The following is a 16,037-nucleotide window of genomic DNA, read 5'->3' on the forward strand; positions in this document are numbered from 1 at the left end:
AACTACAAAAACAAGACACTGGCACATTTCCAGCTAACTGCTTGTTTAAAAGGCTGTTTAGTTTGCCTAACTTAAAGCACAAAACCTTTTCTTCTCATCCCGCTCTGCTTAAGAGATGGTCCCTGTTTGCCATGTAATATATGCATCTCTGCTTTGATCTCACAGTGATAATAATCCTTGCGAGTTATTTACTCAGTTTCCAAAACACTTCAAAGTGGTGTCAAAGTTTTCTCTGCTTTAGGGGGGCTTCTGTATACTGCTGGCTCTTGGGTACTGGCATGACAGGTCCTCTGTTATATGCGTAGATTTTCTTTTCTCCAAGACTTTGCCCGTAGCAGAACATCACATTATCCATTGTAATCCAGTGCCCCTGTTAACATATAATACCATACATAAATATATATATGTAACAGATTAACTTTATGAGATGGATTTTAATGCACAATGAAGAGTGATCGCTTGAGGTAGCCCCAGGGAAACTTTATTCACCAATCAAGGCAAGGGAAAACACAATAGCGAGCTAGCAGAAGAGCCAACATACGTATCAAGTATTTTTTTATTTATTTTTTTTTTATAGGACTTGCTGCCTGAAGGTCTTTGTAAATAAATAATGATCAACAGATTGGCTGTGGGCTTTTGAAAAGTATGCCTTTGTCAGTTTGCATGATGGGGAAATTTTCAAAGCAAGAGGCTGCCTTCATAGTCTGGCAGGGAGGGATTGGGGGAGCACGCCCATCCCCAGCCTGTGACTGCAGACTGATGCACTGGAATAACTCAACTCTGTTTGAAATGTATACAGCGGGAAAGAGCTGGAAATAAAGGGAGAAAGGGGCATGATGTACTGGAGGGAGAATGGATATAAGGGAATTACTGCTTGTGCTCCTTAAAAGTGTTCTTGAAAAATTTTAAAGGATCCTATGCTGCTTGGAACATTCTGGAAATACATAGAAGTTGATTTGAGTATTTTGAGCGCCCATCCATCCGTTCTTACAAGTTTTGTATTTATTATTGCTCAATAAAATATTCTGTTAATTTGTTTAAAAAAAAAAGCAAAAAATAAAATAACGTGTGTATGAACACTTTAAAATGTTTCAAAACAATAAGGAATTGTGGTAATTTGAGTCTGGAAAAGTATGAAATTTGGTCATGAAAATTTTAACCCTGAATAAGACAAAATAGGAAAAATATTTGGTTTGTAATCTGATATCGGAATTAAGTTTGGTTTTGTTACTAAACAAATAAGTCCTTGACGGGGGAAAAAAACAACAAAAAAACAAAAAACTAACAACCACAAATTTGATTAAGGCTTGTGTTTACTTCTTAAAATAGTATTGTTCAGCAATATCATCCTATAGAATGAGATGATAATGAACTACACTACTCATGGCTTTAACACCTCTAAACATTTGAGACGGGACATGACTGACAACACGCCTCCACTATCAGAGGATGTCGTGGGATCCTCAGCAGCTGATATCCCTTGGGCGTGGCCCTGTAGCACAGAAGTGGCGTCTGCTCTCCCGGAGCCTTGTGGTAGGTTCAGCCCGAGGCGCGGAGGAGGAGGGGGAAGGAGGAGGCGGAGGAGGTGCACGGAGCCTGTGACAGGTTGCCAGTCACACCGCTGACAGCTCTGTGAAAGATAGCTGTCTTGGCAGAGCGAGGTGGAGCGGCAGCCCGCCTGCATGCGCTAGTCAGCCCGCGTGAGGAGGCGAGCTGAGCTGAGCAGATTGAAGTGACGGAAGGAGAGAAGGGGTGGAGGGGCGCTCGGCGGAGTTGATTGGCGCAACACGCAGCTCTGGATGAAAGATTCAGGCTGAGTGTAAAAACACTAAATGCTGTCAGTGTTATTATCACCTGCTCTAACTGATGGAGGGGAAGAGGGGGAACGAGGGCTGGAAAGAGAGGGTGGCTAATTGACAGCTTTTTTTATTTAACTCCTGCTTTCTCTCCAATCGGTTGGAGGGAAAGAGGAGATGACATCAAAGCCTTGTCATTGAATGGCAGTGTTGATAGAGGAAACAGAAAGTGATAGTGAGAGAGAGATGTATGTCAAACTCTTGGGACGTTTTCTCCCATAATATTCACGTCTGTCTCTCAGCGGCTCTGTGTTTTAGGAGTTTGCTCTTGCCGCTTCCTTATTTGGGTTACACAGTAAATACAATAACTTCTGCATCTTGGTTGTGAGAAAGTGAGAATGTGTCTTGTATAATAAGCGAGAGGACAGTAGACTGGTTGTAACTGTTGCCCCTTCTTGGTCAGTGTTGCACTGGATGAAGCTCAAGAGACCACTGGTGTGGATTAAGCTTGTTTGTCTGTGACATGATGCTAAAACATTCATGGTCATCATTTCAGAGAGCAAAATGTGATTAGGCAAATTCTTAAAATATTTAATATCAGAGCCTGTCTGAGCATTTGCTACCTACATGACAGTGGGAACTGAAAAGGAGGGTAAAAGCCAGTAATTGCTCTTGCATTGTCATGCTATTTAGACTGTAAAGCTCAAGCTTTTGTTTTTCCTTTCGAGTGTGAGCAAAGAAGGCCTCTGATCTCTTGACAGCAAGAAGAAAAGTTGGGTTAATGATACTTTGTCAATGAGGCCCTTATGATTTAGAACTAAAGATGCACAAATTTGAGATTTTGTAGCAGATACCAGTTCCAATTTTTCTAAAATAACAGCTAAATACTGTTTTCTTTGTCCACATATTTAAAATATACCAGTCTTTAACCATAACATTTTTATACTAAAATAATACAATCATTTCTCCAAAACATACCAAACGTTCAGAGCTTTTCCTCTTTGCCTCACTGCAAATACAATACAGTTGGAAGATCAACTCCAATGCCTCCATAGAAAATATAGTTTCCTTCCTAAGAGCTTCCTAAATCTCTTTGGTTCATTTTTGAACATCTTACAGATCAAAATAGTGGAGTCTTCTCACAGTAACACCTTCCACACTAAATGTAAATGTTGTCATTGTGACCTGGTGGCACTTAATTTGGGCATATGCAACATAATCTCCTAAAAAAACAAGTTTTTTAGGGTCCATCTGGTTTCAACAAATTGGCCAATTCATGTCACTGGCAGCTGGTTTTCTTTTCTTTTTCTTTTTTACTGTTCAAGTGCGTAAGTATAGAGAATTATTGGAAATTAGTTTTCTTTGCATTAAACAAAAGCATTATCTGTTTTCCAGTCGACATGATCCCCTCCTAATTCCTGGAAATGAACAAATTGAGAACATGGACATGAACGTCAAGAGGTACGACTCGACGGGAATGTTTCACTGGTGCCCTTCCAAAGAAATCGAGAAAGTCATCCTGGTAAGCATGCTCTCCTCAAAGCTTTGCAGCTGCAGTCCTGTAGTGTGTAGATATATAAACAATTTTTGCTTGGGAGCAAACATTTCCGATCAATACTGCAGTAACAAAAAATAAAAAATATTCTAACTTGTACTGAAATTTCTTTCACTGCCTCTCTGTTGTTTCAAGGTGAGTTTGTTTAATTTAATTTCCTGTGTACAAGTCCACTCTCAATCTTCTCACTCACATACACACAGAGGTTCATTGATACTTCATTGATATTTAATTGAGTAATGCTAACCTTGTTTTGTTTTTCTTTTGTGTGACTTACACTTGAGTGAACCTGCTGGATTTCAAAGATTTACTTTGGTGTCGGATCAAAGTTTGTATGAACTGAAGTTGGTTCCTAAAAACTTTTATGAATGTAATGATTTTTTTGTTCTTTACAAGTTAAATCTATGATATTTATTCCACACTGATCAGGCATAACATTTGAACACCACAGCCACTTTGAGCCCCTTATTCATGTATTCTGAAATGTTTCGCTCTAACTTCAGTAATTTGAGCTGCTGGAGCTGGAGCTCATGCAAAATCAACCCTTTTGCCATTTCACTGCTGTTTCTACCTTGGGATGACAGTACAGACTGGGAACAACCCATAGAAAAGATGATCAGATTTAGCCATTAACAGGGTTGCTGAAAACTTTACTCTTGCCAATATTTCATAATTCTAACACGTCAGATTAAAATATTCAGTTGTGTGATATCCCCCACCTGCCAGCGTAGTGATGAGGTGATCATTGTTTTTTGCCTGTCATTGGTTATAATATCATCCCTGATTGGTGTTAAACATATTCTGTGTTGTTTGCAGAGTTGTACTTTAGAAGCAAATGTAAGTTAAAATATGATTTTAAAAAAAACACATGGAGTTTATGTGACAGGTGACAGACGTTAAAGCAGGATTTTATTATTTTTATTTAAGAATAAGGTATTATCTTTACAAGGTGTCAGCTTGATGTTGCATTTTTCAGCCTGATTGAATTATATCCTACAAAACAAACACAATTTCTTTTATTCTAAGACTACTCCCTTCTTAGTGGAACAGTTCCTAGCTAAACATTGTCTTGTGTTGATGCTAAACTTTGGTGATGAAGGCAGATTTCTAGATTTGGATTCAGACCTTATTTTGCAAGTGAGAGTAACATTCATGCACAACTGCACTGTCTCATTCTTTCTTCTCTGGAACACTTTTTTCCCCTCCTGTTCCTTTCTGTGCTCCTCTCCCCTTATCTACCCATGCCCTTCTGTTTCCCTGCAGACTCGAAGCGAAGCCTCCATGACTGTGCTGAGCGGCCATGTAGTGGTCTGTATATTTGGGGATGTCACGTCCGCTTTGGTGGGGCTGCGAAACCTGGTGATGCCTTTAAGAGCCAGCAATTTTCACTACCATGAACTAAAGCCTATAGTTTTTGTGGGCTCGCTGGATTACCTTCGGAGAGAGTGGGAGACTTTACACAACTTCCCCAAGGTCTCCATCTTACCTGTAAGTGCTCAGTTTGAATATTTCCCAGTTAGACACATATTGAAATCTTGAAGGGGCCGCTGTCATTTTGATTCCATCACCCACGTCGCTCGATTGAAAGATCACTCCATGAGAGCTCAGTAAACCTCCTTCATCTTGAGGAGAGACACATCCTGCATATCCAAAGTGGAGTTTATGAATGCTGTAGCTGCAGTGCCCATCACAGATGGCATGGCTTGGTGCCTTGGAGCTTGTTAGGCCTGGCTTGACTGATGATCAGAGCAGAATCCCAAACACAGCCCTCAGCGCAGGCTAGCCTTTATATTAGTCCATGTCTATGAATCTCTAATGCCTGGTTAGATCAGTGGAATGTCATTGCCTCAAAACAAAAAATACTTGTTAACTAATTTCCCAAAGCTCCACTCTGCTCACTTCTTAAATTTGTTTTTCTCTCCCCCATGTCTTTCTGTTCCGTTTTTTTTCTCTCCCTTGCTCTCCCTCTTGCTGTCTCGCTCTTTTTCTCTGTGTTCTCCTCACCCTGAAGGGTACACCATTAAGTCGGGCAGATTTAAGGGCTGTCAACATCAACCTCTGTGACATGTGCGTAATACTGTCAGCCAATCAGAACAATATCGAAGATGCCTCTCTGCAGGATAAGGAATGCATCTTGGCATCACTCAACATCAAGTCTATGCAGTTTGATGACAGCATTGGGGTCTTACAGGCTAATTCCCAAGGTAAGGAGCGTCCTATTAGACTCCATGTACACTGCTGCCCAAAGGGGACAGGTTGTGGCAAGGAGGGAAGACGGTAGTCAAGAATGGAAAAAAGGAGAGGAAAAGACAGGGAGGGGATGAAGCAGCCTCACTGGAAGGAATAGAGAGTGCTAAATGTTCTTAATCAAAATTCTCTGCAAGTCTGCTGTATTATCCATAGGCTGACATGAGTGACGCTCGAGAGGACGTGCACACTGGAAATCTTGTGTTGACTGCTATGTCAATTCTTTAAAGTTTGTGTTGTGCAATTTTCTGACAATTTGAGTGTTGTCTCTGGTAATTAAATGCTCCTAAACCTCTCTGATAATACTTTTTAATGATGTAATCAACATGACTGTGCCGTTTGATGTCGTTCCCCCCTGATACAGAGTCTGGCAGATCGTCTGGAACAGATTGTTGATGTTTGCAGACAAACATATGAACCTGGCATCCCATCAGGCCTCATCATCATTAAGCAGCTAGTACAAATCACCAGGCAGGCCAAATCAGCTGCTCCTCATTAGTCACGACAAAACAGCGACACATGCGGGCACACGCTTTCCACATTTGTGTGGGTGTGTTTGCACCAGTTTAGACACACGCGGATTCATGCCAAGGCAATCTGTGCAGACACACTCACCCACAGGTAAACCTCGGTTTATGTTTACCTTGAAAGCCGTACCTTGATCTCAGTGCAGCGAGCATCACCACAGCAGAGATGCTGACTCAAGTCTCATAGAATATTTTTTGCTACTCTTTCTTTGGTTTGAATGCCATGGAAGCATTTTCATATTTTATCACACAACAACAACAAATTCACTATATTTTCTTAGGATTTTTTGCAATTAGACTAACACCAAACGATACATAATTGTATTCAACTTCCTTTATTCTTTTGTCCCTACATAAAATCTAAATAAAATCTTCTTTTAGAAATCCCATAATTAGTAACTATGCTTTGTTTCCTGTGTGTTGCTTGAACATAAAACCAGTTGTTGCAAAACATCAGAGAAGACACAGAATAACCAAGACAAAGGAACACTGCAGACATATCATGGAGTTGCAATCCATAGTTAGTAAAAAGAAAAAAATACATATATATTTGCATACCTGCAAACCTAACAAAACATGGACATCTACATGAAACTCACAGGTCTGGAAAGAGGAGCATGATTCATGGCACATTATTCAGGATGATCTCCAGAGATCCACAGGAAGAATCTGTTGACTGAACAACCATTAGTTACACACTCCAATAATCTAGTCTCTATACAGGAGTGGCAAGAATTGAAGTGGAGTCCAATTAGAAGTTCACAACAAGCCATGAAGAAGATATCACAAACATGCAAAAGAATGTGCTCTGGTTAGATGAAACTAAAATTGAACCTTTCGGAGTTCAGACAAATCGTTATATGTGGGAGAAAAGCAACACTGCAGAACACCCTGAACATATGATGGCCATCATGAAACACATTGTTGACGGCATCATCCTGTTGCAATGTTTTAATTCTTTTAGTCAGAGAAGATGGTGGAACTAAATTGAGAGCATCCCAAGATAAAAACCTGTTAAGTGCTGCCGAATACCAAAAACTCTTGCAGGAAACTCTACAATAAAAACTTAACAGAAAAACTGGCAACAATGCAATGCTATAAACCTTAACGAAGAAGGGTTATTTCAGTTATTAGAGACTTGAAAACAATGTGTCTGTTTACTTATTTATTTATTTATTTCAAAGACAACCCCTGGAGATGTACCATCATATTTTCTAAGAAGGTCCTTACGAAACATATAATCGACGATGATACAAATCTTAATTATAAAAATGATTTGTGTACATCGCTGCACTGCAGTGATTATTATACAAACCAGAATTGTCTTTTTGTAAGGAACATTTCCACATGTTTAACTTTTATGCCAGTGGTGCTATTTTTCCCAGCCGTGAGTGAGTGATTAGCTTTCAGTGGCAGAGCCACCAAGGAACAATAAGCAGGCGGCGAAACCTCGGAGCTCGTTGCTCTGGGGAGCGCTACTCACAGAGAGCCACCTCCGTGCAAAAGCTCATTGGACTCGGTCCCTCTCTCCCCAGATCGATGCGCGGAGCCGAGTGTTATCAATAATTGTGTCTTACACGAATTACCCATTTAAGAAAACACACATTCACAGTGACATGCAGTGATGCATACGCAAAGTACAGAAAATGCACTAACATACCCAAAAGCCGCTATTGTTCAGGGATTCCTTCCTTCTGGCGTCGCTCCCGTTCAGACGCTATCTGTGGAATTTGGAAGGTGCAAATGAATAAGTAAACACGTGCTTTCCTAGGGGAGAGCTTCTCACGGCTGCTTGTAGAATGTAGTCAACCACAGAGCATTGCTGTGCCCGCGGGGCTACAAGGATACGGGGGTATGTAACCCAGATCTCGCTTGTCTATTGTACACTGTAGCTCAAAAGGCAGTATTTTACAGCCTCTCACTGCGAACAACAATGTAATGGAGAGGATTTTGTGTAATGAAACTGCTTTTAAAACTTTCTGGTGGTGTATTTTGCTGGATTAATTTAATAAAAGAACATAAAATACATAAAGTCCTAGAAAAACAAACATAATTCAATTGAAATCCAGAGACAGAGCCAGACCTTTGACTTGATTTATATACTGGGGATGCAATATTTTTTAGGTTAATATGCTAATGCTTCATGTTGAGATTAAATTCTCTCAGGTAATTTAGCCGAACCGTAGGTTGATCAGACAAGATAACATATTTAACTCTCAACAAAGACATCCAGCTCTCTGGAGCCTTTCAGCTCATACTGAGTTGCAGCTTTAGGCTGTAACCCTAACATGTTTTTTGAAAGAAGCACAGCAGTAGGCCTCGTGTTTCCCACCAGCATCGCTTTCTGGCGCATGAGCTACAACTGAACAGAGGCTGTTTTCCTACATCTTTGCGCTGTCTTCATGTTCGCTGTGGAAAACTGTTAGAGCAGCATTTAAGAGGCAAAATGCAAAAAAAGAAAGAAAAAAAAAATCCCCCAAAACTCTGTATCACACTCCTATGGACTTCAACAGTGTGATGTTGGAGCTGATGCTCTCTGACTGACTCGCATTGTCAGACCTTGTTTAATAATTGGTTTAACAAAAGTTGGGATCAACCAGGCTTCGGTTCAGTGTGTGCTTTCTACTCCGTCCTAAACTGCTCGGTGTCTTTTCGTTGCAAAGGCCTGAAAGCTCTCTTTTGTAATGTGAGCAGCGTATTGAGACTTTTGACAAGAAAAGAACACACACGCGCACACACGCATACTCGTGCGCACTGAATTTGCAATGCTTTTAAAACTTTGTGACCTGAATATATTCCTTGCCTTATGTTTCCATGGCCTTGGCACTATAAGCTGACATTTTGCTGTAGTCAGCACTAAATGATGGATGTCAAAACACAGGTGATGCATTATGCATATAGCATTACAGATTTAGGGTGTTTACTTGTCACTTTGAGAAAATGCAAAAATGTGAAGTCATGTGAATTCGTACTGCTGTCACTTGCACTTGTATTTCATGGTTCTGTGCCGCACCATAAAAGGTTTTCAGGATACACTTCACCAATTTTATCGTAACAAAATGAACAACATATAAAATTTATGTCTGCCCATAGATGGAGGGATCTGAATGCTAAAGTTGTCTTTGCTGACCCCTAAAAGCACAGTAACTATCAGTTTTTAAGCAGGCACCTTGTTCACTTTGCTCTTTTTCTTTTATTCTTCCTCCTAATCCACACTCTCAAATTGTGCAAAAAGGGGACATAAAACAACTAAATGCTAGGTGAGCTGATGTGAGCAAAATATATAAATACAGAGACCTTGGTGACATGCTCATTCTTATGACTCTTTTGAAGTAAAATACATTTAAAGTTGGAGTAGATTTTTGTGCCTTTTTCCCCTTAATCTTGACTGTAATTTAACAAAGAGGCACTACTCTGCAGGGCAAAGAAGTACATAGAAACATCTTGATATATTTTTCAACTTTTTAAAATTTATGGTATACATGTGAATAATAAGTAGTTAATTTGAAAAGTTTTACACAATCCACAGTTATCTTTTATCCACTTGTATCCATCTGCCACAAAACCTACATAGATAAACCCAACTAGTTTGTAAAGCCTCCCTAATGTTGTAAAAAAAAACAATAATAATACACAGATACACCCTTTACATTTGCCACCGTTTCTAGCCTGGAAAAAAAAAAAGTTTGCTAAAAGCTAAATAAGTTTTTGATTGTTCTTTGTAACAATGTATTTCTGTCTGCAGGTTTCACGCCTCCTGGAATGGACAGGTCATCTCCAGACAGCAGTCCAGTACATGGCTTTGTGCGTCAGGCTTCGGTAACCACCGGATCCAACATCCCCATCATCACAGAGCTAGGTAAACCAGTTTCCACCCACCTCCAACACAGATATCGCATGCCATACCTTGTAACCTCAAATCAGCTCATAATTCATCCCCAGACATTGACAAACAGAGCTGATAGTTCAAGAACCTCATCCTGCTATCAAAAGTTCCAACTCATTCAGTGTCAGATTGACTGAGGAATGCGTCGTTTGGAATTTTTGCTTCCCTTCAAGTCTGCCTAAAGGTTTTTTTTTTTTTTTTTTTTCCCCTACATTTACTCGATGTGGATAGTTGCTTTCAAACGACAAGTTGATTTGAAGATGTCAGGCCGGCACTTTCAGGACAAAAGCTCCATCTCCTGCAATTTGTTCACTAATGGACAAGAGAAACTCAGCCAGATGGAGAGGGAGAAGGAGGGAGAAAAGGTAGAAGGACAAAAAGTGCCTGGGTTGCAAAATATGTCCATTTATTAATAACAATGCCACTGGTTGTATTCCCACTGGTGAGGGGGACTCATGAAACTTTCAGATCTCTAAGGGGCCTTCTCAAACACCAGAGACCAGCTACTTTGTCTCCCCTGACCCAATTAGGGAGCAATAGAGCGTGAGGCCAACTAAGAAAAGGCCAGACAGAGAAAGCTGCTACCTAATGCAACCCGGCCATTACCCGAATGGAGGTTCTCCCATTACACTTTCTGACCACGAAGATCATTGTCCAAGTCAGGTTGGAGTCACTCATTTAAATGGTAGCAAGTACTGGCGTTGCACCGCCACTGCATTCTTTCTCGCAAGAATCAAATCTAGATGTGATAACATTGTTCCACAGTTGAGGAACGAGCAAGAGGGGAGAGAGCCTGCATGTCACACTGGAACCATGTGCTATAATTACACTGTCATATCTTCAGGGTACAGTGCCAGGAGCAGATTAAAGCTGAAACATAAAAACACTCCCTATCAAAGGTGCATGATCAATTTTCCTTGCATGGTGTGTGAAGAAGGTTTGTTGGTGGATAAGACCTTGTTTATCCCCTGTTCTGTGCTACCGTGGTAAAACTGATTGCGGTTTTAAATGGTTAGTGCTGTGACACCTATGGCTTTTTATGCACTTTAATCCAGAGACACTGGAGAACCATGAGCGTAATTCTGGAGTCGACACAACAATACTTTGACTTTTTTTTTTTTTAGAAAAAGCCTTTGAAAGTGTTTCAATAACAACGGCATCTCTCCCACCTCTCTGCACTGTCTCATCACCATTAGCTAAACCTGGCAAACTACTGCCATTGGTTTCTCTCAGTCAGGAAAAAAAAAGTGGAACCAGCATACAAATGATAACAGAGCTGGGTAAGCTGAGCCTTTGTCCTCTGCTGCCGTCAGATCCCTTGCTCCACTGCTTGGCCTCCTCATCAGCTTGTCTTGATTTATCTGGCTGCATTCAAGGCCCTCTTTGCTCCCATGGCTTCACTTTAAAAACATTTTTATTCTTTTTTCTAGTTGAAATTGACGGCCCTTTTTTTAAAAAAAACAAAAAAAAAAGATTTTGCCCTCCTTTTTTGTGTTTCCAATGCATCGCTAGGCCTTTGATCACGTGTGGTCTGTCCTTGTGTATGTTTTCATAGCAACATGCTGCCCTCCACCTCCACTCCACTTCCCGTTCCTCTTCCAAACACTCTTGCACGCTGGGCTGCCCCACTACCGGTCACCCCTTCGACCAAGACCTAGTTGATTCATTGTCACTTTGATTAACATTTTAGCTCTACATCTTACAGAGAACAACTAGGGATACACAACAAATCGGGGTTACCGACAGCGTTGACCGATTGTATTCACTTTTTAAGACATTGGTGAAGTACAAACTAGCACAAGTAAAACTGGGCCGATATCAATACCTGGTATCTGTTTCCATCTTGCTGTCATTTGCGTATGTTGATTTGGCGGGAAGGGGAAGGGGCTCGTTGGCCATGAGGTGTTTTCATTGGCATGTAATAGTGATAGTGATGCAGGGGAGGACTGTGAGCTGATTAACCGGAGACGAGAAGGAATGTCAGTGTTGTTGTTGTTTTTTTAAAGGTGTTGCAAGGATCAGAAATATATCTAATATATATGCACCATAGCAACAATACTAATATTGGATATTGATATTGGCCCAAATTTTACGATAAAACAAAGTGGACCAACATATTTTTGGCTTTCATTAGAAAAAAGCTAAAATTGTCAAGATATGTGTGTATTGAATGTATATGTTTTGATTTAAAGTACTACATCACTTAAATAACTAATCAACTGTTAGTTTAAATTCTCATTTATTTTGCTGACACTTCAGCCTGAAATCCAAAACGCACTGTGATGTGATTCACGCTGGACCATTTCACTTAGCAGACCACATCTACACCTGATGTCAGTGTGATAAAACTGTGTTGTTACCTGACGCACCATTTGAATTTCAGGGAACAGGTAAACATGTAAGTTTCTCCAGCAATGATGATGTGACAAACACATGCATCAAGGAAAACTCTGAAAGTCAAAGCATGATTTGATAAGTGCACGGTGTCCAAATGTGACGTAATAGCCATTGTTGAAGCTGCAGTAATAAGTTTTCTTCAGCAAAGAAATTTCACCGGCAACATCCTGCTAAATTTGATCACTCTTGATGAAATGAAATGCAGAGAGCAACGATGCTTAAGATATATTGCACGAGTGGTGTTGTGAAGAACAACAAAATGCAACGCATTAAAACTGACTGGGTCCTTCTGCAATGGTTACTACTGTGTATGAAGAAAATGATGTACAGGAAATACTTCTGAAGCTGTGTGTGAGAATGTCCTGCATGTTATGTGAAGGAAACATTCCTTCATATTCAAGCACTAAGCTACCATTAGGTGTACAGCTCCATGTACATTTACTGAAACCACTGATAGAGATTTGCTAAATGCTTTCAAAGAAATTCATGTTTTTGTTGCGGCAGCATGATCTTACAGTAAAGAAAGTAAGCTAAAGAAAGTTAGTCATGTATAAACCATTAATCACCATGTGATCTCTTGTTCTCCTGGGGTATAAATATGATCTGACACGGTGACATATTTCTACTACTAAACTAATACTTCTAAAGTAAGAGTGATGTGTGTTTTTCTTCATAAGACAGGAAATGAAAATGCAACAAAATAGTTTAATTTTGCCTATTTGTACAGTGTATCTAAAGGGAATTTGAGTTCCTAATGGGATTTGATTTAAGTCTTTATATTGATAAGTAAAAAGGAGAAAAGAGAGAAAGAAAAAACAGAATATTTTGAACCTTTTCTATTTCACGTTGTCTAAAAGTTGCATCCACCCATCAATCCATCCCAAATTTGTAGCCTGAAAAAATCAATTAATTAGCAGCTTTTCTTTATGTGAGATTATGCTACTGCCAAAAAAGACAAGATGCTTTTCACCTTGTCTTTGTTCATTTAGTTTTGATCATTTTGATGTTTTTTTTTTTCTACGGTTTTTAATTCAGGGCACAGTGTTTAGGCCATTGAAAAGCATCACTTTTGTACAAATTAACACAATTTTTAACACACCTGAGTCTTTTCCTTTTACATTACTGCCCAACACCCAAAAGCAAGATAAACTAAAGTTATACATTTCTCTCAGATATGCTGGTGTGTGTGGCCTTCACTTTGACCTTATCTAACTCAGCTTTTCTTCCTGTCTCCCAGTGAATGACTCAAACGTTCAGTTCCTGGACCAAGACGATGACGACGACCCGGACACGGAGCTGTACCTCACTCAGCCCTTCGCCTGCGGCACCGCCTTCGCTGTCAGTGTACTCGACTCCCTGATGAGTGCGGTGAGCTTTTCAACGTGCTGCAAAATTGCTGTGATTTAACATTTCACTGCATAGTTTATGTTGGAGCTTGTACTATTTTGTGAGAGCCCTTACAAAGTGACACACGTTAAAAAAGTCATTACAGGTAGTAATATTAGACACTTCCAGTGCATCTGAAAGTTATTATGGCGCTTTGCTTTTTCCACATTTTGTTGCATTGCACTCGTATTCCCGGCTGTATTAGATTAATCTATTTCCACTGAGTTTTTTTTGGAAATGTATTAAAAAATTTTAAAAAAGTGAAACAATCACATTTACATAAGTACTCGTAGCCTTAGCTTAATAATATTTTGATGAAGCTCAATCGAGCTGTTTTCACCTGTCATCCTTGAGATGTTTCTACAGCCTAACTGGAGTCTACCAGTCATAAATTCAGTTGACAGGACTCGATATATAAAGGTACACTCCTGTTTGTATTAGGTCCACACTTGACAGTGCAGGTCAGAGGTCAAACACCAAACATGAAATCAAACAAATTGTCTCTAGACCTCAGAGACGGGAGGTTTTGTCTTGAGGCACAAATCTGGGGAAGGATAATGAATGGACGGTTGCATGAAGAGATGTGAAAATGGGTGCAAAGATATCTCTCATCCAACCTGAAAGGAGCTTGAGAAGAACTGTATAAGAATGGAAGAAGCTGCCTGAAGTTAGGTTTGCTAGGCATCACTTTCAAAAGGACAAGAAAATATAATTGCTGCCAAAGGTGGATCAACGACGTAGAAAGCAAAGGCAGTGAAAACTTGTGTTTTTGTTGTTTTTTTTTTATTTTTATTTTTTTAATAAGTTGGCAAAACCCTAAAAAACCCACATTGTGTTAGTGAGTTATATATGTCTATAATGTTGTGGAAAGAGATTAATACAATTTGGATTAAAGATGCAATGTTATGTAGCATTTAAGAGTTTTGGTAATTGTTAAGCACATTGGCCACATCCACCTGCCAGTTCTAGTGATGTCTAAAACAACATTTTTTTTACATGACTATCATAAATTACATTTTCAAGAATCTCATTAGATCTTTAAACCCTAAATGAATGTTGGAGGATTACCGCAACAGTGATGACACAAGCTTGGCTATAACAGACCAAATGAACCCTCTTCTATCTTTTGACAACAGCAACGCTTCAGTGGAGATAAAATTACGAAGGAGATGGAGGAAAGTCTTCTGTAAATCCTCTTCCCCCACCATCTCACGACCAACCATAATTCTCTCCCTCGCCATTTGCTGGTGTGATGACTTAATTCCTGCAGTCGTCCAGTTGAATAAGAGGTTAGGGGGCCGAGAGGTGCTGAGCTGCGCAGGGAGTAAAACAGGCGTCAGCTGTAGTCTAGAAGTGGTCAGAGGTGAAGCCGGCTAATGGACACTGCTCATCCATCATGAAGCTCTGCAGGCCTGTCAGGGGCCCAGAGAGAGGCGCTGCCACTCTGGCCTCGCTGTCGAGTGACATCGACTGTCTTAGCGCGAGGAAAAAGCCGGGCCTGAACAGCTTGAAGGACAAGTGAACCAGACACCTATAGAGGCCAGTCTAACTGGTGTCCCAGAAGAAAAAGGAGATATTGTTCAGTGTGTAGAACAGCATTCACACTAGAGTAGTGACAGTTTAAGTACTTTTGCTTTTTTTTGTGTGCAAAATGCCCACGGACACCATCAAATCAGATACATATTTGTATTTAGGTAAAAAAAAATACATAAAAGTTCTTTTTAAAAAGTGTTTTGGTTTATCAAGGCTGCTGTATGTGATCCAGAATTAATAATTAACACACATTGTCCATCAGTGGAAGGTTTTATGTCTTTTCGTTAAAGGTAAGACCTTCTTAACTAGCTAACCTTGAGCTGAAAACAGCTTCAAGGAGCTACGCAGAAGATCTAAGAGGTTTGAAGCTAACGAACGGGCAAGGACGTTCAGAAATATACTCAGGTTAATCCATGCTAGGTTATACAAAACTAAATATCAGCTCTATAATTTATCGCCGGTAAGTGGAAAATTCTTGTCCACTTTCTGAAGTATATAATGTTCTAAAAAGTAAACTCAAACTTTTCTATCTGACTGACTTATTAATTAAATAGCGTCTCCGCTGGCCCAATAGGGCCTTTAGTAAGATCGGTTCTGGGAACCCACTTTCAGTTAAGACCAAGATCCACTAATATATCTGTTGAATTGTTCTTTGATTATTTGCATGTTGCACAAACTCTAAAGCTGGGCTTGTTTCCTTGTTTTACTCA

General features: G+C 40.0%; 1 protein-coding gene across 45 annotated transcripts in view; it reads left to right on the forward strand.

The window, feature by feature from the left end:
* The window catches only part of kcnma1a (potassium large conductance calcium-activated channel, subfamily M, alpha member 1a), a 157,859-nt gene that overhangs the window by 132,120 nt on the left and 9,702 nt on the right, over positions 1 to 16,037 (forward strand). For 24 of the 45 annotated variants that reach the window (XM_016667797.1, XM_016667801.1, XM_016667822.1 and 21 more), the window contains 6 exons: positions 3,192 to 3,318; positions 4,615 to 4,839; positions 5,363 to 5,555; positions 9,871 to 9,984; positions 11,208 to 11,291; positions 13,646 to 13,776. In XM_016667797.1, coding sequence (XP_016523283.1) covers positions 3,192 to 3,318; positions 4,615 to 4,839; positions 5,363 to 5,555; positions 9,871 to 9,984; positions 11,208 to 11,291; positions 13,646 to 13,776 — 874 coding nt within the window. The remainder of the gene's footprint in view (positions 1 to 3,191; positions 3,319 to 4,614; positions 4,840 to 5,362; positions 5,556 to 9,870; positions 9,985 to 11,207; positions 11,292 to 13,645; positions 13,777 to 16,037) is intronic. The other 21 variants (XM_016667866.1, XM_016667879.1, XM_016667887.1 and 18 more) reach the window with 1 other exon arrangement.

Source organism: Poecilia formosa, unplaced genomic scaffold (genome assembly GCF_000485575.1).
Source record: "Poecilia formosa unplaced genomic scaffold, Poecilia_formosa-5.1.2 Scaffold12, whole genome shotgun sequence".
NCBI lineage: Eukaryota > Metazoa > Chordata > Actinopteri > Cyprinodontiformes > Poeciliidae > Poecilia > Poecilia formosa.